The sequence below is a fragment of the Sinocyclocheilus grahami genome, unplaced genomic scaffold (assembly GCF_001515645.1).
Source record: "Sinocyclocheilus grahami isolate Dianchi unplaced genomic scaffold, SAMN03320097.WGS_v1.1 scaffold671.1, whole genome shotgun sequence".
Taxonomy (NCBI): Eukaryota; Metazoa; Chordata; class Actinopteri; order Cypriniformes; family Cyprinidae; genus Sinocyclocheilus; species Sinocyclocheilus grahami.
Window position 1 is genome coordinate 437653 of NW_015505850.1, and position 23061 is coordinate 460713.

Consider the following 23061-nt stretch of genomic DNA (forward strand, 5'->3'; position numbering starts at 1 on the left):
ACTAGGCGACAAGCAGTGATGAGAGCCGTTCAGGAGAGGCAACATCGTGAGCTTTTCCGAGCAGATCCCAGAAAAGAAAGCAGGTCACTTGAGTTCAGAGAGATGTAAGAAAAAAATGTGGGATGAGGAGGAAGGGAGATGTGAAGTGGCTGAGCTTCTTTTTCTGTCTCATGATGTCTCAAGAACGATCAAATCTGTGGCACACAACAGTTACAGAGAGAGTCAGAGATAATTAGAAAAATATATATTTACAGAGATAATTTCAGAGAGGGTTGATTAGTTTGTGAGAGGTTAGAGAGAGTGACAGAGATCATTTGAAAGATATATAGTTAGAGAGATAATTTGAGAGAGCTAGTAATAATTTGAGATTGGGTTAGATAGATAATTTAAGAGTTAGTGATCATTTGAGAGAGTTAGTTGGTTAGTTATTTGGTGATAATTTGAGAGAGGGTTAGTTAGTGATAATTTGAGAGTTTTAATTTGAGAGAAATGTTGGTGATAAATTGAGAGAGGGTTACATTTGAGAATTAGTTAGAGAGGGATAATTAATTAGTTGGAGAGAGGGACAGTTTAGGTCAACAGAGAGATAGTTAATTAGTTCGAGAGATGGATAGTTAATTAGTTCGTTTGAGAGAGAGATAGTTAAGTAGTATAGAGAGAGTTAATTAGTTCTAGAAAGAAAGTTAATTAGATGGAGAAAGAGAGATAGTTAGAGAGAAGTATAGTTAGTTAGTTAGAGAGAGGGTTGAGATTTTGTTGTTGTTGTTAAAAATAGAGATCACGATTCTGAACTAAACAAAATAAAAATTTACTAGAGGCTGTGACAAAAATATTAATTGCTGCAGTCCATTTAAAAATGTTGAATTAATTTGAATGAATAAAAAAATTGGTTTGAATAAATTAATGACTCAATGATTCACTTTTTTCATTACTGGATGAATCGGTGTTTCTGAACAAATCGGTTGAATGAATGATTCAATGACAAATAAATTTTTTAACAGTCACAATGTAATTGACACAAATGTTATTTGAAAAGCCAATTACTTTCAAAAGGTGATTCGCTCTATTTCGATTACTACTTTAGACATCAGTGTTTATATCCGAACTATAAACTTTTATCCCAGTACTGAAGATTAGAAGACGACTGTTTGTGAAACTGTTTCACACCTAAACATAAAAACTGCTCTCTCTGTGTCAGCGGCAGTGCGAACCAGATTTGAATGTTACTGCACGACTTTGTCAAAGGTTTAATAGACACAGACGAATCGCTGTCCTTTAGATTTTAATCGAGATGATCTTTTAATGATTCATTGTGCAGCTCTAATGAATGGGTAGACAATATTTTTAACTTACCGATGGAAAGGTCAGTGACATCCAAAACCATTTTTAAAAAAAGAGAGAGGAAGCGTGTTAGTTAAAAAATGAGACAGAAAAAGTGTGTGTTGGAGGGAAGGAAGCAGAGAGAGGGACACTTTTTTGGCAGAATAGGAAAAAGAATAACACTCATTATGATTCTCAGCAAGGGTTGGACATCACAAAACCGCCTGGACTCAAACACCTGAACTTAGGCAAGGGAGCTCGAGCCGGTTTAATCATGCTCATTATAAAGCTGGAGGCCCCGTCCCTGTGCACATCTCACCCGAAGACTAATGAGCGTTGAAGGCAGTTTTAAACCTCCTACTTTGCATCAATAATTCAGCACCTGGAGGTAGCTCCACTTTAAAAGATTCCAAATCCGTGAGCCTCATTATCAGGTCTTAAACGGTGCGCCGCTCCAAGGAAGTGGATTGAGTAAACATGATCTCTGCCACTTTTAAAAAGGCAGAGTTGCACTTTAATTGCTCAGAACGTATCCGAGTTGTTGCATAACTAGGCGACAAGCAGTGATGAGAGCCGTTCAGGAGAGGCAACATCGTGAGCTTTTCCGAGCAGATCCCAGAAAAGAAAGCAGGTCACTTGAGTTCAGAGAGATGTAAGAAAAAAATGTGGGATGAGGAGGAAGGGAGATGTGAAGTGGCTGAGCTTCTTTTTCTGTCTCATGATGTCTCAAGAACGATCAAATCTGTGGCACACAACAGTTACAGAGAGAGTCAGAGATAATTAGAAAAATATATATTTACAGAGATAATTTCAGAGAGGGTTGGTTAGTTTGTGAGAGGTTAGAGAGAGTGACAGAGATCATTTGAAAGATATATAGTTAGAGAGATAATTTGAGAGAGCTAGTAATAATTTGAGATTGGGTTAGATAGATAATTTAAGAGTTAGTGATCATTTGAGAGAGTTAGTTGGTTAGTTATTTGGTGATAATTTGAGAGAGGGTTAGTTAGTGATAATTTGAGAGTTTTAATTTGAGAGAAATGTTGGTGATAAATTGAGAGAGGGTTACATTTGAGAATTAGTTAGAGAGGGATAATTAATTAGTTGGAGAGAGGGACAGTTTAGGTCAACAGAGAGATAGTTAATTAGTTCGAGAGATGGATAGTTAATTAGTTCGTTTGAGAGAGAGATAGTTAAGTAGTATAGAGAGAGTTAATTAGTTCTAGAAAGAAAGTTAATTAGATGGAGAAAGAGAGATAGTTAGAGAGAAGTATAGTTAGTTAGTTAGAGAGAGGGTTGAGATTTTGTTGTTGTTGTTAAAAATAGAGATCACGATTCTGAACTAAACAAAATAAAAATTTACTAGAGGCTGTGACAAAAATATTAATTGCTGCAGTCCATTTAAAAATGTTGAATTAATTTGAATGAATAAAAAAATTGGTTTGAATAAATTAATGACTCAATGATTCACTTTTTTCATTACTGGATGAATCGGTGTTTCTGAACAAATCGGTTGAATGAATGATTCAATGACAAATAAATTTTTTAACAGTCACAATGTAATTGACACAAATGTTATTTGAAAAGCCAATTACTTTCAAAAGGTGATTCGCTCTATTTCGATTACTACTTTAGACATCAGTGTTTATATCCGAACTATAAACTTTTATCCCAGTACTGAAGATTAGAAGACGACTGTTTGTGAAACTGTTTCACACCTAAACATAAAAACTGCTCTCTCTGTGTCAGCGGCAGTGCGAACCAGATTTGAATGTTACTGCACGACTTTGTCAAAGGTTTAATAGACACAGACGAATCGCTGTCCTTTAGATTTTAATCGAGATGATCTTTTAATGATTCATTGTGCAGCTCTAATGAATGGGTAGACCAGTTAGAGAAAGAGAGTTAGAAAAGGCTAGACAGTTTGAGAAAAACTGTAAGAGAAAGAGAGTTAGAGAAAGATAGATTGAGAGAGATATGGACGGACAGACAGACAAATGCACTTTGCTAGATTAAAGTGGTGACACAGCTCATCCACTGACACATCTTACCCCAATCTCCCCATATATCATAGCAAACCCATTATTCAACTGAACTACAGAATTTGAAGTGCTCTGCATGCCTTCTGACAGCATAATTTTGGTCATAACCAAGGCAGAAATTGCAAAGACTCCTAATAACTTGGCACATGTGCAAGTAATAAATCTGACATCCCTGTAGTATGAACGAGACTCGGGTCTTAACCATATTTATAGACTTAATCACATTAGAAATCAGAGATGCCAACACAAACACGGTGTTGTGTTACGAAACCATCAAAAGTGCCATCAAAACTGGATAAAGCAGAAGTAAAGCCGGGGTAATTCAGCATTACAGTTTGGCTTGTATCTACAAAAGCTATTTTTCATGCAATTCATCCTACAGGAGATGTTCCACAGAGGAACCATGGTGAAGAGAGACATCAGACACATCTGATATAATAATATTGAAAAATGAGCTAAGATTCCTTATTTTAGGTAAAACAAGCCTTTGAAAATCTCCTAGGCATTTCATTCTAGACTTCAAACACACTTGGTGTTTGTCAACCCATAATTTATTAGAGGAATAGTTCACAAAAAAACATTCTGTCATCATTTACTCACCCTGCTGCACCATCTTGATCCAAGGAGATGTTAGAATGCCGAAGCTGTGTTGTTTTTGAATGTTAAAAGGCAAAGCAAGAAAGGGAGCGGAAACTATTTAATTCTATCTTCTGGTGCTTTTTATCCTTTTTTTTGTGCTGCTTGGACATTCTGAAAAACATCTCGTTTCAAGTTCTATATTCAAGTTCTATATTTAGTCATTTAGCAGACGCTTTTATCCAAAGCGACTAACAAATGAGGACAATGGAAGCAACAAAAGAGCAATGATATACAAGTGCTATAACAAGTCTTAGTTAGCTTAACGCAGTACACGTAGCAATTGTTTTTTAAATAATATAATAAATAAAAAGAAAACAGATAGAATAGAAAAAGAATAGAGCAAGCTAGTGTTAGAGGTCTTTTTTGCTTTTGTTAATTATATAATAAATGAAAAGAAAACTGATAGAATACAAAAAGATTAGAAAGCAAGTGTTAGTTTTTTTTTTTTTTTAAAGAAAACAAGCAGCAAATGAATAGAGTGCCAGTCTAAAAGGGACAAGTGTTTTTTTTTAAAGAATAGAATTAGAATAGAGAGTGCTAGAGTTAGAGGGTCAAATAAAGATTGAACAGATGTGTTTTTAGCCGATTCTTGAAGATGGCTAAGGACTCAGCTGCTCGGATTGCGTTGGGCAGGTCTTTCCACCAGGAGGGAACATTTAATTCAAAAGTCCGTAAAAGTGATTTTGTGCTTCTTTGGGATGGCACAATAAAGCGACGTTCACTTGCAGAACGCAAGCTTCTAGAGGGCACATAAGTCTGAAATAATGAATTTAGGTAAAGGGGTGCAGAGACAGTGGTGGTTTTGTATGCAAACATCAGTGCCTTGAATTTTATGCGAGCAGCTATTGGTAGCCAGTGCAAACTGATAAACAGAGGTGTAACGTGTAACGCATTCTTTTTGGCTCATTAAAAATGTATATTGCTGCCGCGTACTGGATTAATTGTAAAGGTTTGATAGAACTGGCTGGAAGACCTGCCAAGAGAGCATTTCAATAGTCCAGCCTGGACAGAACAAGAGCTTGAACAAGGAGTTGTGAAGCATGTTCCGAAAGAAAGGGCCTATATAATAAATAATATACAGGTTTTAGATAAAGCAATGTGAGCAAATAATGACAAAAATAATAATGATTGGGTAGACTATTCCTTTAAAATGTATTATCATCATTATCAGATATAGTGCTGTCATTAATAAAACAAAGTCACTGTCATTTTGAGAATATCCTTTTCTTTTTTCAGACTCAGAGGGACTGCAGTCAAACAGACATCATTAAAGCCTTATTTTAAAACCCCCTGAAAGATCTCCGTTTTGAAAATGAAACCCGGAGGAACTGTTATCTTGCCTTTCCCGAGGCCCTTGAAAGATTCTGATATCTACTTAATGCACCATATGAGAGTTTTGAGAAGACTTTCAATGGTGCGTTTCAAGAAGAAAAAAAAGTTTTCACCCAAGTTTAAATTCAATCAGATAGTTACATAAAACATTCTCAAGGACACCTCAGAACATCACTTTTCAATTTTACAGTTTGACGCATCACTAAACAACAGAAAAAAATGCATGCTTTTATCCCTTTCCGCATGTTCAAATAACCCATTATTTCCCATCCACTCCATCCAACTTTTCTTCACGCTTCATTAGATTAAAAAAAGGCTCTTGACTTTCTAAAAGATAAGACAGGGCCGATATGAAGTCCCCGCCATGGCAACCGCAACTGTGTGAAGTGACTGTTATGCACAGGGATTGGCTTGCTTTGCTGGGTATCATTTCGATGGCGAGCGAGTTCATGCAGGCCTTCAAACCCTTCTCAAAAACGATATCTGAGATCAAGCACACTCAAATATTCCATATGAGCTTCTTCTGGGAGGAATGATGCATTTCAAGCTACTTCTCAATATTCCGATATGAGGTCGACTCTGGTCTACAGTATTTTTAGCTGCGCAGACAATATCCAGAAATAATTTACAGATTATGCTAGTGCGCTTGACTTTTCGCTATATTTGTAGAGCGCATTACATGAGAAAACAAAGCTCAAACGAATGCCTCTCTGACATATCCGCCTAAAGCGCTTCAAGCAACTAACCACTTCTGGGAGACAAAGGAGAAAAAGAAGAGAACTTCAAAACCATAAAGGTTATTGTTCTGTGTCACATGCTTGGTGCAAGAAGAAGCTCGGAGATTTTTCTTAATCATACTACGGGCTGAGGCATAAGATGTACCTTTTTGAAATGAGACTTCAGTGAAATTATAAAACCATCTTTGCACTTCAGGCTTCCTTCAACTGTTTGATGTATAGAAGTCATTACTTTTCGACAGACTCCACATCCACTTCATGAAGTTGATTCATTTCCATACCTGCCTGGTTTTGAGTCAGACAATGGATCATTTCAAACAGACAGTTTAACTCTATTCTGCTTTTATAAAGCATAATTTCAAATCTGTACATCAGTTTATACTCAAACTGTTGATCTACTTTCATCTTTTAACACATCCTGATCGTTTCTCTCTTCCTTCTCTCGCCTCATCCACCGAGACTTCCTTTGTTATGCAGCGACAGCCAATTATAATGGACCTTTACACCTTTAGAGTAATTAGTATGCTGAGTGCTCTTAGTCCTGTTAAAGACAAAAGAAAAGCAAAACACCAGAATCAATTTAGCTGTAATGGTTACTAGAATAAAGAGGTCATTCGTTTCATCCAAATCGTTTCACACCTTCGGCAATTGTGAGAGAGGCAGAATTATGATTATTGTAATAAACCCCTACGATCTGTTCATTCCACTACGTCATACCGGATTACCCTCATTTGCCTCGCTACACTGAAATATCAAACACACGTACAGCGCACTGCAAACGGTGACCCAAATCAATTAGCTGTGCCCTGAAATCGAATCCTGCTGCACGGAGAGTGGCGCCGACTAAAGCCATCTAAAATAGACCTTATAATTTTCTCTTTAGATGCGGCATCAGTGATATTTACAGTTGGTCTGAAGAAACATAAAATGAAATATGATAAGAACACAGGCTTACCTGACTGGAATGGTACTAAAATACAACTTGAATTCTCTGACAGGAATTATTTCTGTGGGATTTTGGTGCCTTTCAAAGCTCCTCACAATCCTGTTGACTTTTGCAGGATGTGAAAGGAAACAGAAGCTGCTTGGATACTCACCGAGTTGAGTCTCAGAGGGAGGTTTTTCAGCGTCATGGATCTGAGGAGAGAAGTTGAGAGAAAGATGACATTAGAGGTGTAGAAGTAAATACAGGAAGTAAATAAAAGTCCAGCCTGGAGGCACTCAATACATCATACACTCAATACACTCAAGACAATCCAGCACTATTAGTGCATGTCAATAAGTACCAAGTAACACTAAGGAAGAGAGATAGATGAGTCACACCCTATTCAGGCAATTAAATTGCTATTGATTATTTCTTAAAATGTAATGTTGTCTTCAAGTCCTCCTGGGAAGTTCTTACTGACAAGATCAGATCTCATGTTCATTCAAGTGATTTTAGTCATAAGAACTGATTTCTAGGGCAAATTTAAAGGGATAGTCCACACAAAAATTATGTCATTAATTACTCACCATCATGTTGTTCCAAACCCATGAGACCTTCGTTCATCTTTGGAACACAAATTAAGATATTTTTGATGAAATCCGAGAGCTTTAACACGGACTATTTGTCCTTATGTTTCTGGGCTTTGAACGTGATAGTTCAGTTGCTGTCTATGCAAGGTCAAAAAAAATCTCTAATTTGATCAAAAATATCTTAATTTGTGTTCCGAAGATGAACAAAGGTCTTACGGGTTTATTACTTATATAATCTATTGTGTTTATATATTATTTGTTTTTATTTATTATATTATAGAGTATAAAAACAGAAATCTTTGACAAAAAAGAAAAATATATGTACTGTATGTATATAACATATAACAAATAATATAATATATTTTTTCCATTTTTATGTCAACCTGAATTAATTTTGAATTTATATGATAAAGATTTCTATTTTTATATTCTGCTTAGTTATTTCTGTTTATTACATAATATCATATTATACTAAATTATATTATATTATAGAACATAAAACAATCATTTATATACTATCATCTATATATACATATAAAATTATGAAGGAGATACACACACACACACATACATATATATATATATATATATATATATATATATATATACACATATACACATATACACACAGTATACACACACACACACAATGCTTGCATCGTTCAAATCCATAACACATATGAGCAATAGTAATTCTTGCTTTAGCCAATTCTAACTTAAGTACCATCAACCACAGATCAAAGAATATTTCGAGTTTCACCAATGGTAATCACGACATTGTGGTGTCGTTCTTTTAAGCTAATCTTGTAAATACTATCATTCTGACACAAGTCTCCCCATATGCATAAATTTGCCATTCAATTCAATTTCTAAAAGAAAAACAAAATGTGTAGAGTATCCTCTGGGTTGTTTAAACTAATAAATCATGATTCACCATGTCATTAGTTCCTGTGAATTGTGTGGTTTCGGAGCCCGGAGCTGATGCTGTTCTAACCCCGAGTGCTCAGCTCAATTAGGGCATTAGCAGGCTCATTCTGCTCAACTCAGATCTCACATCCTTAGGGACACGAGGAGAGAAGCTAGCAATATTCCATGCTCTCCCTAGTCATATTGTGGTATATTAGAGGATAACAAGGAAAAAAGGAGATGGCTTTTGATTTATTGCTACCACTCTGCTAACAATTACTCTAGTCCTGAGCTCCAAGCAGCCCTTGGAGAGCACAGTTTAAACAAGTCATATATCTTTACACAGGGCAAAGTGTGGCACATCATTACAGTGAGAGGGAGAGGCTGAATCATCAAGGTGACGTTGTGAATCATGGCACGGTTAGGGGTTCAATCCACGGCAACCTTAAGAGGAGAAAACCATTGATTCTGAAGCCCCAAAGGACAAGGAAAAGCAAAGGCAGGGGCTCGATGTGATGGAAGAGCCGCCTCCACTTGTATCATCGTCACCCCAGGTTTCCCATCACCATCCTTGCTCCAAATACGACAAATAAAAACGAAACAAACTGTAGCTTTAAACGTCAATGAGACTTTTGTTTGACTTTGAAACAGCTTCCTTCCACACAAAGGACTTTCAATATTACATCTTTTCAAAATCGACTAGTCAGTGGGCTGTCTGAAAGATTAGTCCATCAAAAAGCCCTGTATAATTAGGCTGGTTTATGTCCACCAGAGACCATCAAATGTGCTTCTGTGGATAAATAGATACTAAGTGCACACTTTCAATAGGTTAACTGACAGATATTGAACAAATAAGTATAGGCAAATTAACAACCATAACCTTTAATTGCGCAAAACTATAGCCCTCACAAAAACGCTGCTTTGATGGCTGTGGTTTAATGGGCCTGAATGTAGTCACGCAACTTCTTAGAGAGGGTTAATTGACTGTCACATGTTAAAAGCTTTTATGAGAGATTGCATGTCTAAATTCAGCTGCTGTAGTGAACTGCCACTAAAAAAAAATTAGGTTCGAACACATTTTCTCTTTTTTGTATATTCTTTTGAAATGAGGCATATCACCACTGATCAAACTGTGCACATCTTCTCCCTCCCACCATGTCATAGATGTAGATCACCTAACACTGTGCCACACAGCTCCCATCCACACAGAAATTTCTCACTTATATGCATGTTTCCTTTCACGGACTCATTTTCTTCATATAATCAACAGGGGAGCAATATAAATCAGTTTGAAGAAAGTGGATAACAGGATGCCAGGCAAAACGTCTTCACGGACTACTTGTGCTGTCAGATTTTTGATCTGATTGCAATGAGAGGAAAATTTATGCATGGGCAGAAAGGACCACATCAGAACTGATTTAATTCAGTGCCAGGGGTGGGTAGAAGGGACTGACTTAATTAGGTTCTGTAGTTTCAGTCAGGCTCAAGGGTTTCACCTTTTCATCTTTGCTCATACTTTCTGAAGCGGACTAAACAGGAGAAAATGGGCAGTTGCAACAGCTGTCGTCTGGATAACAGATTACATACAATAAAGTGGAGATCATGCTACTTTGTGGATTACACAACCCTGACCTTCTATTGTCTACAGCAAAAAAAAAAAAAAAAAAAACACCACCACATTGAAATTACACAACCTGCTCATCCACTTCAATCTTTAAAACCTGACAACAGCAGCTTTAAGTTTACCTGGTCCCAAGTCTAGTTCAGAGCTGGAAAATGGTAAGATTCCCAATTCCACTATCATCCACGTACAAACTTTTTTTTTTATTATGCACATATACCTAGCTATCTAAATGGGGAACTTTCATTGTTTAATAAATTGTCTAATACAGGTTTATGTCATTAATTACTTATCACTTTAAAATGTTAATGTTTTTTTTTGGCAATCTTCACCTTTAATTAGCCTATTTTTTTAACTATCTGAAATACGCTGTACCTTCCCAGTTTTGTTAATGTTAACTAAAACTATTAAAAATTATTTTTGTTAACTGAAATAAAGCTGAAACACAATGAAATATTAATACTAGATTAAAATAATAAAAAAATAAATAAAAATAAACCCCTATCTTGGCAACTAACTGAAATAAAATAAGTTTAAATGAATAAAACAAAAGTTCTAAAATTACAAAAAATACAAAAGTACATAAAATTACAAACTTAAATTTACAATATAAACAGAAAATAAAATAATGAACGCTAATTCAAAATATATTTAAATATGTATGTATGTATGTATGTATGTATGTATGTATGTATGCATATATATATATATATTGTATATGCTATAGTTAGTAAGTATAAGCATATATTTAGTATAAATTACTAAAATAATACTGAAGAACAACAACACAAGAACAACACATTATTTATTTATTTTTCTTTACACCCATGAGGGTGTCCCAAAAAGAACCCTAAGGAAGTTTTTTTTCTTCGGGGGAAACCTCCAAACACAAAATAAAGAAAATTATAGTCCACAAACAAAATCTAAAAGGAATGAAGGACAAACTCTGCCCACCAACATGTGGTACACCAGGGATATCAGAGACGAAAACAATGCACCCAGAAGACCACGGCTACATGTGGGCAGTGCTAAGAATATCAAATAAAAAGCACAAGACACACGTGGGACTCATAAAATAATTTCCCTTGCTTTACAAGGTCATACAAGGAAATCATAAATACAACACATTGTGGCATCTCAGGGCTGCCGGGAGCCTGTTTTGTCGCTGATATACAGCCATCAATGAACCAATTACTATTCAATGGCCAATAGCAGAATCAGAATTAACTTCCCATCCTGTCCCATCCATATCCTCTGCTTTAAAGAATTGCCGTCACAAAGCACATCAGAGGAGCCAGTTTCTCTCCGTTGATGCCTGATCTGAGCAACGCGTCTCAAGCTAATCCCTAATGATGTCCATTTCTCATCCTTCTGCAGGAAAGGAACCATGTAAGCCCGGAAATATCATGTAAGCCCTGAGTTCTACTGCAGGTTTGAAAAAACACCCCACACCCGCCCTGAACACCTCTCCACACAACCATTCACACCTCCAGCAACCCCCCTCTCCCCCACACCTACAATTCAGATCAGCGAAGAAGAGGTGCGCCAGGTCTTCCAGAAGCAGAAAAGGAGAAAAGCACCAGGCCCAGACTGTGTTACACCAGTCTGTCTGAAATCCTGTGCTGACCCAGCTGGCCCCCATCTTCACACTGATCTTCAACAGATCACTGGAGCTGTGCGAAGTCAATTCCTTCACCATTCCCATTGCTTCAAAGTACGTCAAAAACACTCTTCTGCGGGATTCTGTGAGATCCTCAGAAAAGACAGTTTGGCACAGATGGCGAGGCCCAGAACTGCCAGTGCAAGCATGCCGAGATTGCAAGCAGTAGCAAATAGCTTGAGTGACATTTGCCAGCTGGCTCTCGATATCCTTCCGCTAAACCAGCACTGACAGGACTGAACCTGTTTGAAGAGGTATAAATGAATCACCATTCGTTTCACACAGGCAAGGCTGCTTGAAATTACAGGGCCAAGCTTAATTGGAGTTGGGTTTAATATGTGTGCTCGCCTTCCAAGAGCAATTCAATCAAGATAATCTTCTGAAACATCCTTGAATGGACCCATCTTACATTTTTTTCATACGCAGGCCAAGGTTGGTTCACTCTCTCAGTTCTTGTGATATATGCAGTGCCGTTTCTAGGCATAGACGAGCTAAGCGGTCGCCTAGGGCGCCACCAGCTGAAGGGGCGCCAATGAGCGCACGTACTGGCACTTTTAGCAGGGTTGTGATAAAGAGTGGCACGGTCACCCTAAAATATGACTGCCGCCCCTACCGGATCCCCCAACATTATTGGGCTAGAGTACTCAGTACTGTCAATCTGACGATGCCTGTATGCCACTAGATCAGATTGCTGTCAATTGCTGCCTGATTGTTGCATGCAAAGTTTGCATTCCGAGCGCTCAACAACGCCATTAGATCAGTGGGCTCTTGTCAGTGCTTTGGCAAGGTAACACTTTTTTTTGCCATGCAATAAAGCTAAGTTCAAAGGCCAATTTAAAATATTGGTACAGTAAATAAAGTGCACAAAATCAGTATTTTGTTTAGGCAGTATTTGTGGCACATTTGTCCAAATATTTGTGGAAGATTTGTCCAAAAGGTGTGCGTTTTTTGCGCCAATGCATTGTTAAAGGATCAGCGTGTCATGTAATATTCCCATATAAACTTTAACATCCAATTAAAAATATTTGTATAGTAAAATTTGCTAATTCACGAGATCAATACATCCTTTATTAGACCGCTTTGTCGAGTTAAATGCATCCTTACGGAGGTGTCGAAATGCTGAATCAATTCATTCACTTCCAACAGCGCTTAATGAGAGCAGCGTCATAGAGGGCAGAGCGTCAGGTTTTTAAAGGGGACGTTAACGCGTTAACGAGTAGCAAATGATTAAGTAGCTGCACTGGTTACTTTTATGCCACTGATAAAGCTTTTAAATGTAGTTTGGGGTAACAAAGGGGTTTTATAGGTTTGACTGAAATAATAATGCAATAACTGACACTTTAAATCAATGTTTCCAGAAACAACAACAAAAAACAGATAAAGACAAAAAAGTAGCCATTGATAATATCTAAACAATATGTAGTAGTATAGTATCCAAATCAAAATGTAATAAAATTAATTTATGTGTGATTTATGTGTAAATTATGTGCAATGTCTTAGCCACTAGGCTATACAGGCATCTAGTGGCAACACAATGATATTACAGATACTAAATTGTGCAAAATGTTTATCTTAACAGTCAATTTACAAATAATGCATTCGGATTTGTGGAACTCAATGCACTGAATCTCCACAAATTAGTGTCATTACTATGACAACCAATTTGAATGTGACAAGCAACTGGTGTCTGAAAATAATTATATATATAAAAATTGGGGGGGGGGGCAAAAGGGATTTCACACACACACCAGTGACCTGTCGAGTCTCATTTTCCCTCTGTTCCCTGAGCCATTGAGATTCAGAGTCCAGCGCCATTCCTCGAGCTGCATGACCAATGCGGCCAGTTATTAAGAAAAAGGTTGACAGCAAAGGTCATGCAAGATTGAAAAGTTGAAAATGAAAACTGCACCTTGGTATATCTTTTATGAGCTGTTGGTTGTGTTGTAAATCACATTACTTGCAGGTTGCAGGTTTTTCTCCATATTTCTACCAAGTTGTAATCCCTGACCTGTATCCAAGAGCAAGGACAAGTGTACGACCCAACAACATTATTTGCATGCAACCACTGTCCTGTACAGCATGGTGTCACGTGAACTGCAGGTATTATGGAGAAAACTTCAAAAATGCACTTTACCTATAACCCAACACTAGGATATCTTTTTATTTAAAAACTGTATCTTTTTAACACAGTGGTGACTCCCAAGACAAGAAAGTAAGTCGTAAGAATCTGTATAAGACAGCAATTTCACATTTAGCCTGACTTCTTTTCTAACACATTAAGTTTGCAACAGTGTCAATTGTGATGACATGCCAAACCTGAAATATCTCAGACTGCTCTAATGCGATCACATCAATCATTCATCAGGGAAAGTCATTAGCTAAAGCAGGAACTCCAACCAACCTTAAAGCCCTGTTCACACTGCCAGCGACTTTTTCACTGTGTGTCGCTAGACTCTAGAGTGCTGTGAAGACGCTTGTGGGCGTTCCTACTGTTGTCGCTCTAATGTTATTGGTAGACTGCACGTCTGCCCATATCTGGACATATAAAATGCAATCACAAACTATATATTGCCGGTAAAACTAAGATATCATTCTATTATGACTAGGAATTAGACTTAAAAGAAATAAAAATACCATTCTGCTGTTGGAGAGTGTTGTTATATAAACTACAGCAGTGCTCGTGCATTAAATCATTAACCGGTGCTAAACTGCTCACTGCATAATATAATTAACAACTCGAACCATGAATGTATGAATCAAACTCACTTAGCCAACAGTTTCTTTTCTACGCATCTATGCACCATGTATGTGGTTACAGTAAAATCATATAAAACAATGAAATCGCTCAGGAAATCTGTACTGTCTTGCCTGCACTCGAGACGGTGACGTGTGAGTGCCACTGACAGATTCTTCACTCCTATTGGTTGTCGCTCGCGAAATTCGCTGTTCATTTGCATAAAGTTAAACAATTCTTAACTTCTGTCGCTTGACTCGCATCGCTTGACACGCCCACATTCTGTCGCCAACGGTCACTGTCGCTTTGTCGCTGGCAGTGTGAATGGGACTTACAAGCGACACGCAACAGCAAAGCGACACAATCTCACTAATTTCAATGGAGAGCTGGCGATTTCCTGCAACATGAGCGACAGCGGCCGTTGGCGACCGGATGGGACGTGACCAGCGACGCGACAAAGTTCAGAATCTTTCAACTTTATGCAAATGAAGAGCGACTTTCAGGAGCGACAGCCAATAGGAAAGAAGACGGTAGAGCTCATGTGATCGTTCTCCTCTCAGCGCCGTAGATAAACATACGCAATGGAAGAAAGTAAGCTCTGATTCTCATTTATTTTTGTTTGTATGTAAGGATTTCATTTAGATTTAGATTATATTTAGTCTTTTGCCTCCAAAATGTTTGTACTTAGTGGCAAGAAACCTGATTCGCTGTCAAGGCAACCAGTACTGAGAACGACCACTAGCAACCTCATCGCCAGCCCCTGGCAAAAGTCGCTGCTAGTGTGAACGGGACTTAAGATGCAATTTTCTGTTTCAAGAAATTCTGCCTAAAAAAACAACTATGTGGTGCTGAAAAGTGTTTTAAATACATTTGTTTAACAGTAGTTAAAAAAGTAACAATTAAATATGTATGAATTTTATGTATATTGTATATTCATTATTATAATAATATATAAATTAATACATTATTGTAATTTTTACTTGTTTTGGTAAATGTAACAAACAATTATTTTTTATATATTTATAAATATAAAAATACTAGGGCTGTCCATTCAACATGTTAATTTAGCACAACTAATAATTTGTTATTTATATGTTATATTATAAGTGTTAATTAACTACTCTACAGGTGCATCTCAATAAATTAGAATGTTGTGGAAAAGTTAATTTATTTCAGTAATTCAACTCAAATTGTGAATCTCGTGTATTAAATAAATTCAATGCACACAGACTGAAGTAGTTTAAGTCTTTGGTTCTTTTAATTGTGATGATTTTGGCTCATATTTAACAAAAACCCACCAATTCACGATCTCAACAAATTAGAATATGGTGACATGCCAATCAGCTAATCAACTCAAAACACCTGCAAAGGTTTCCTGAGCCTTCAAAATGGTCTCTCAGTTTGGTTCACTAGGCTACACAATCATGGGGAAGACAGCTGATCTGACGCCCTTCACAAGGAGGGTAAGCCACAAACATTCATTGCCAAAGAAGCTGGCTGTTCACAGAGTGCTGTATCCAAGCATGTTAACAGAAAGTTGAGTGGAAGGAAAAAGTGTGGAAGAAAAAGATGCACAACCAACCGAGAGAACCGCAGCCTTATGAGGATTGTCAAGCAAAATTGATTCAAGAATTTGAGTGAACTTCACAAGGAATGGACTGAGGCTGGGGTCAAGGCATCAAGAGCCACAACATTCTAATTTATTGAGATGCACCTGTATATAATCATATCTCCTGAATGAGATCAGGCAGCACAGAATGAGATGACAGAGCCGGTTACACACAAAACATGCTCTTGCGTTCAGAAACAAGCGGAAGGTCTGCAATGGAATTAAACCGAATCGACAAAGATGAACGGCTTTAAACTTCACACACAGTCATAAAAATTCTACATATTTGCCAAGATGCTACAGAGCGAATTAACTTTCATGATAGGCTTATTTTCAACAGAAATCACAGTATACTGACCTCCATTTTTTAAAATGTCTCTCTAATGCTTTCTATGTCACTGAATTCTTTCTTAGCAAATATTGATATATGAATTCAATTGTGATTTATTTAATTAATTCCAACATCATGTAATTTATGTTCAAAACGACTTACAGGCCTTCTAAACACACATTCAAAAGGCAGAGAAAGAAAAACTTCAATGACAGCAGCGGCACCATTCATCTGGATCTTTGATTACCACCAGTCAATCCTCTCACCCCATGAGCTCGAGGATGTGTGTCTTTGAAGAGCATTGATTTAACAGTAGGAGGGCCTGAACAATTGTCCATCCTGTCATCCCACTGCTGTGCAAATCAAGAGAAGCTTCTCAACCATTTCATGTCTATTTCTTCTCCTCTCCGTCTCCGTCTGAAAGGACCTAGTGGGAACTATGCATTAAAATGTCTACCCTGGTATTGATACGAAGTACAGGAGTGGTTTTCCTTTATTTATAAATGAATGTGTGAACCTTCAACCATAGCTAGGGTAACTATTGTACTATTTCACTTTTAATTTCACTTGCTTGAAGAAAAGAGAAGAAATGTCAAAAAAGGAAATGAAATCACTAAAAACCCAAGACATACAAACACATCTGACCCCGGGTCAAGGTCTAAACACAAATATATCACATCTTCCTTTCCACCAATTCCAATGCACCCACCTTCTCTTTCTCCTCCTCTCTGTCCCTCATTCCCTCTCCTGACCCAGAATGTCAGTGGCATTTCTGCTTAAAACTCAACAAAAGCTACATCAGAAAATGAATGCATTAACTGTGAAACCTATCAGGGGAAAGCAGAAACGACTGATATAATAAAAGAGACAAGTGTTACTTGCGGCGAGGATCATTCTCTCAGCATTTCAGCTGTGAAGGCCCCTGTCAAAGTCCCTTATAGTTAGACAAACTCAATGCAATGCCTACTGCAAGACAATGACACAGCCTGATAATTTGTAGATGGATGTGCTACCAAATAAGAAACAAGTATTGATTAAAATGCAGAGATTAAATTAACTTAGAGACGCAATTCTTGGCAACAAATGATAACTGATAATAAACAGTATGTTGTGGCAGATAACTGATCAATTAAATTAGTTGATAAATAGTTTGCAACCTGTTCAACTCTAGAATCTGGTCATTACAATGCATATAGGCGACTTGACCAATGCATAACTACTGGTTTTTAGATGGTTTCATAATTTGTTTTAGACTGTTTAAGTAGAGCATATAGCTACAGTAACAACACCAAGGTCGTAGACTGATAATATATATATCTTGAGTGCAAAGTAAATCACTTTGGATAACAAAGGCATAATGTAAAAGTAATTTATGAAATATGTTTCTGTATATTTTAGTCAGAATTACTGGCCTCCAAGTCTAGCATTTCACTTCAGTGAAGTCTGTGAGATTTAACAGAGACTCTATCAGGACGATCCTTTTTGAAAAATGGGAACAGATGTGTGCATTACAGGTATAAATGTACCAATACACCCCTAATATATACATATATATAATATATTATTTATATTTGGGGTGTAATGGTAAGCTTGCATTCATAGTGCTGGATAAACAAAACTTGTACAAGGGGTGATGGGTCTTGAGGCATGCATGAGAAGCATACACACAAAGGAACAGTAGGTAATACAGATCTAGAATTTAAAATCGAACTGCTGTCATACTCAGATACACAACAGTAAACATGCGTCAACCTTACCTTTGTTGGACTCTCCATGTCATTTCCCTTTGCAGTGATGAGGGGCACTGGAGAAGAAATCAAACAGAAAACATCAGATCACAATGAATGAGGGCTCCATTAACATGATGACAGAACTGTGATTCTAAAAGCCCATGATTTTCTAATGTAGCCTAAATGTTACGTGCTCCTTTAAGTGGGAGTTAAAGCCAGCTGATTAGAGGAGAATCTCTTCTCCTTTAATCTGTACCAGCCGTTAGGAACTTCTGTCTGCACCACATGTATTTTGCAAAGTTTTTCATTAGAGCAGAAGAAGCTTCTCTCAAATTACATTTCCATTGATCCCGAGAAGAGAGATGTTTTGCAAGGAGCCTCGAAATCGATATCGAGCGTCAAAACGGGCAGTTGCAGAGATGACTTTTGGTGCCAGTGAAATCATTGGGAGTGAGCTTCAGTTTCTGAGAATATGATGGCCATTAGGCTGTCCTTGGATCAGTTCGCAATTGCTCCTTTTACTTAACCGTTCCTCGGGTGACATTATCAGAGCAGAGCCAAGAAGGTGTGCATTAAATATCCAGACTAACTCAGGTTAAAAGGCATTTGCTTCTCGCTAATCTTCTTTTATTTAACTCTTTAGTGAGGCTCAGGTTTACACCTCGGAGCCAATAGTTGGTTTGAATTTTATATTGCTTCTTTACCCCTGGCCCTGTATGCTTGTAACTAAATTATTTATGGAGTCCAGTTCTCTGTAGATGTCCAAAAACTCTTGAGAAGCCTGTAGAAAAATTTCAGCATTATGAATTAGGTTCAGAGTTTTTCATATAAACATACAAATGGTGCCAAAATCCAAAAGTAATAGGCAAAAATGAGTAACGTTTCTTGGCCTGGTGTTATGCAGAATACATTAAATATGCATAAAATGAACGGCTCTGTGCTGAAAATGTCTGCTAGCTGTAACGAAAACATCTTTAAATTCATTAATGTGGACAGCGATGACAACTAATATCTAACACTTGTTAAAAGAAGATGACCATAGCCATAGAGGAAAGTGGAAAGAAATCTAGACTTGGCAGCATTAAAACTCCAAGTTAACTTTGACATGAGGAAACATTGAGCAATATCACACACGAGGGGAATCAAAAGGTCATGTGTAAATGTAACATGATTATGTGAGCTTGTTAGACCTAAAGAGCACATGTGGCTCTGAGGATCTAATTAGTCATGTGGTATTAATAACAATGCATAGGTGCATATTTGTCTTTTTATTTTTTATTTAATGTCACACTGTTTGCACACACAGCTTTACTGCCAAGCGAGTTCAGGGAATAATCCAAAATGCTCGCCTACATTTTTTTCATTTTCACAGACTATTAATTGGAAAGGCCAAATTAATTTAGTTAATCAGTTTGTTTGGATGCTTAATGTGTCCCTGTGCACCATTTTAGGTCTTATTTTTTTATGCTACAGCACTCTATCCATTTCTGTATCTTGTACATAATATTAAAATGGAATACAGTTAGTTTAAATTGCAATAATATTGAACAATATTACTGTTTTTACTGTATTTTTTTATCAAATGAATGCAGATTTGGTGAACATAAGAGACTTCAAATCTGACCTCAAACCTTTGAACAGTTGTATATAAAAAATATATATATTTACACATCTCTATCTATCTATCTATCTATCTATCTATCTATCTATCTATCTATCTATCTATCTATCTATCTATCTATCTATCTATCTATCAAACTACCTAAGTACCTAAGAAAGGTGAGTGGATTTACCACCACTGTCACACAACTACATTCATATGTTAAATAACTCTCAAAACACATTTCCAGAGGTTTTAAAATGATCTCCCAGAACCCTTTAAGCAGTCACTTTCTCTCTTTCTTACAAAATGTAAGCCATTAATAATAAATAACCCATGGGTGGATGAATTCGCTCTGCCCTGAACATTATTGCTGCTCTTTTTCCACTGTGGCTGAATCATAAAGGGCCATGGCATTTTCAGCATATCAGTGGGCAGGATGAGTCGAGGCCAGAGACGATATATAGGTCTGCTTCTGCTGTCAGATAATTCCCCCAATAGTTCCACCCAAACATCGGGTTGTTTACAGCTGACAAATGCACATTGGTACTGACTATCATCAGGATTGCTTCCCTAATGTGCTCTGCTCTCACAGCGGCAGAAGCTAGACCACAATTTCACCTCAAATCTAATATTCTGTATTAGTGCTCTGACAGGATCGTGAAAGAAAAGCTATCTATCTATCTATCTATCTATCTATCAAACTACCTAAGATTCAAGTAAAGGTGAGTGGATTTACCACCACTGTCACACAACTACATTCATATGTTAAATAACTCTCAAAACACATTTCCAGAGGTTTTAAAATGATCTCCCAGAACCCTTTAAGCAGTCACTTTCTCTCTTTCTTACAAAATGTAAGCCATTAATAATAAATAACCCATGGGTGGATGAATTCGCTCTGCCCTGAACATTATTGCTGCTCTTTTTCCACTGTGGCTGAATCATAAAGGGCCATGGCATTTTCAGCATATCAGTGGGCAGGATGAGTCGAGGCCAGAGACGATATATAGGTCTGCTTCTGCTGTCAGATAATTCCCCCAATAGTTCCACCCAAACATCGGGTTGTTTACAGCTGACAAATGCACATTGGTACTGACTATCATCAGGATTGCTTCCCTAATGTGCTCTGCTCTCACAGCGGCAGAAGCTAGACCACAATTTCACCTCAAATCTAATATTCTGTATTAGTGCTCTGACAGGATCGTGAAAGAAAAGCAATATGGGATACTTATAATACTACATCTCCCCAAGCGTGCCATTAAAACGATTGTAAAATGCAAGAAATATGTTTTATTATAAGGAGCTGAGCGCATTCACCAGCATTCCGTTTAATTCAGCCAACATCTTAAAAGAGAGAAACAACCATTAAGCAGATTCATCTTGAATTCTAAATAAATAATTCCACATAAATAAGAGAAATTTTAGAGTGAGAAAAAAGGTTTCAACAAAGAAAAATCGGTTCTTTCAGCAGCAAGACAGGCTATATTCTCACATGGACTCGGAGTCTGCCAGGGTGGATTAAATATGCAACATTTGGCTTCCTTCAGGAACGCATCCAAGTTCACTCCTCGCTCTCTGACGTCTGTCGCAAACTTTCAATCTTTTCATGCCGGTCCCCTGAGGATGTTAGGGCGAAAGAGACACACATAAGGGTCATTTACCAGCTCTCTAAGCGCTACTTACATATGGCCGCTAAGACTGCATCACTGATAAAATACAGTGAGAAAATCATTTGCCTGAACTGAAAAAGAAAAATGAGGGAAATTCGAAGCTTTGGATGAAAGCTGTGCTTGGGTAATCAAAGGCTTTCCAAAGTCTGTTAAGACGAATGGATGCACAGTTCCTGCGAACAAATACACACATTTCTCTGCTACACAGTATGTAAAAAGTAGTATGTCAAATCAGCAGGATGCCCAAATATTCAGTATTCATCATATAAAGCAAAAAAATACTAAATGGATTGCTGCATCCATTGAGATTCTGAAGATAATTTAAAAAACACTTATTAATTATAAAAACACTTATTTAATTTATTTATCATAATTTTTTTTATTTATTATAAATAAATAATAGTAGCAGCAGTAGTAGTAATAATAATAATATTAATAATAAATCATTAATAATAAAGGACTGCTTTTAAAATTCTATATACTGTTTAAATAAATTAATAAAACAAAATAAAACATGAAAATTAAAAGTGAATTTAGGCATCACAACATTATACAGTATTTCAAATGGATATTCATATTTTGGGATTTGCTAAAGACTACATTTAAAGGGTTAGTTCACCCAAAAATGTGGGTTCGTTCCTTCGTTCATCTTCGGAACACAATTTAAGATATTTTTGATGAAATATGAGGCCACACGCTCGCGTCATGGTACTGTCGTGAACGTGCGTCCAAAGTGAATTTTTGTTTTCTTTGCACAAAAAAGTACTCTCGTAGCTTCGTAACTTTACAGTTGAAACACTGATGTTACACAGACTACTTTGTCGATCATCTTGGTACTTTTCTGGACCTTGAACGTGGTAGTTACCTTGCCGTCTATGGGAGGGTCAGAGAGCCCTCAGATTTCATCAAAAATATCTTACAGAAGGTTTTTAATGAAGGTCTTATAGGTTTGGAACAACACGAGGGTGAGTAATTAATGACTCACTTAATGAATTTTCATTTTTGGGTGAACTAACTCTTTAACAGTATTACTAAATTATCAGCGTTTTTAAAGAATAACTTTAAGTTTGAAGTGAGTTTTAAGTGAAGCAATGTAAAATAAATGTAAATGTAAAAATAAAAAGCAACTGTACAATTATCTATTCAATACTGACTATTAAAATTAATTTGAATTGACTAATTTTTATAACTGGATGATAATAATGGTACTATGCATTCTTTGTTTGTTACTGATCAAAGAACAGGCAATGCCAACATTTCAGACACAATATGTTCAGGAATGTATTCACACACATCTGCATACTGTACCTAAATAACATGCATCCTCGACAGTCAAGAAGAAAGTTCTTCAAACTCAATGCATACTTTGAAAGTAGAAGAATTTGCATTACTTAGCTGTGGAAGGCAGACAGGAAGACGTTTGAACTTCATCAAGAAATGCATTAATTTGCTTTGTTTCCTCAACCACACCTCCAGACATTTCCAATTTCCCAATCAGCCACTGTTTGCCTGAATCAGAATTGTAACTGGCACTTATTTAAAACTGAACTATTGTCCTCAGTATTGGCTTTTCTCCATGGCGGAAATAGGATTCCAAAATCTCAGAGCCACAATG

At 36.9% G+C, this 23061-nt stretch overlaps 1 protein-coding gene across 1 annotated transcript in view; it reads right to left on the reverse strand.

Annotated features, from left to right (window-relative positions):
• LOC107558988 (beta-1,3-glucosyltransferase-like) overlaps positions 1-23061 on the reverse strand; it is a 75871-nt gene that overhangs the window by 42427 nt on the left and 10383 nt on the right. Inside the window, exons 2-3 of the mRNA XM_016242701.1 lie at positions 18201-18247; positions 7165-7204 (exon numbers count right to left, since the gene is read on the reverse strand). Coding sequence (XP_016098187.1) covers positions 7165-7204; positions 18201-18247 — 87 coding nt within the window. The remainder of the gene's footprint in view (positions 1-7164; positions 7205-18200; positions 18248-23061) is intronic.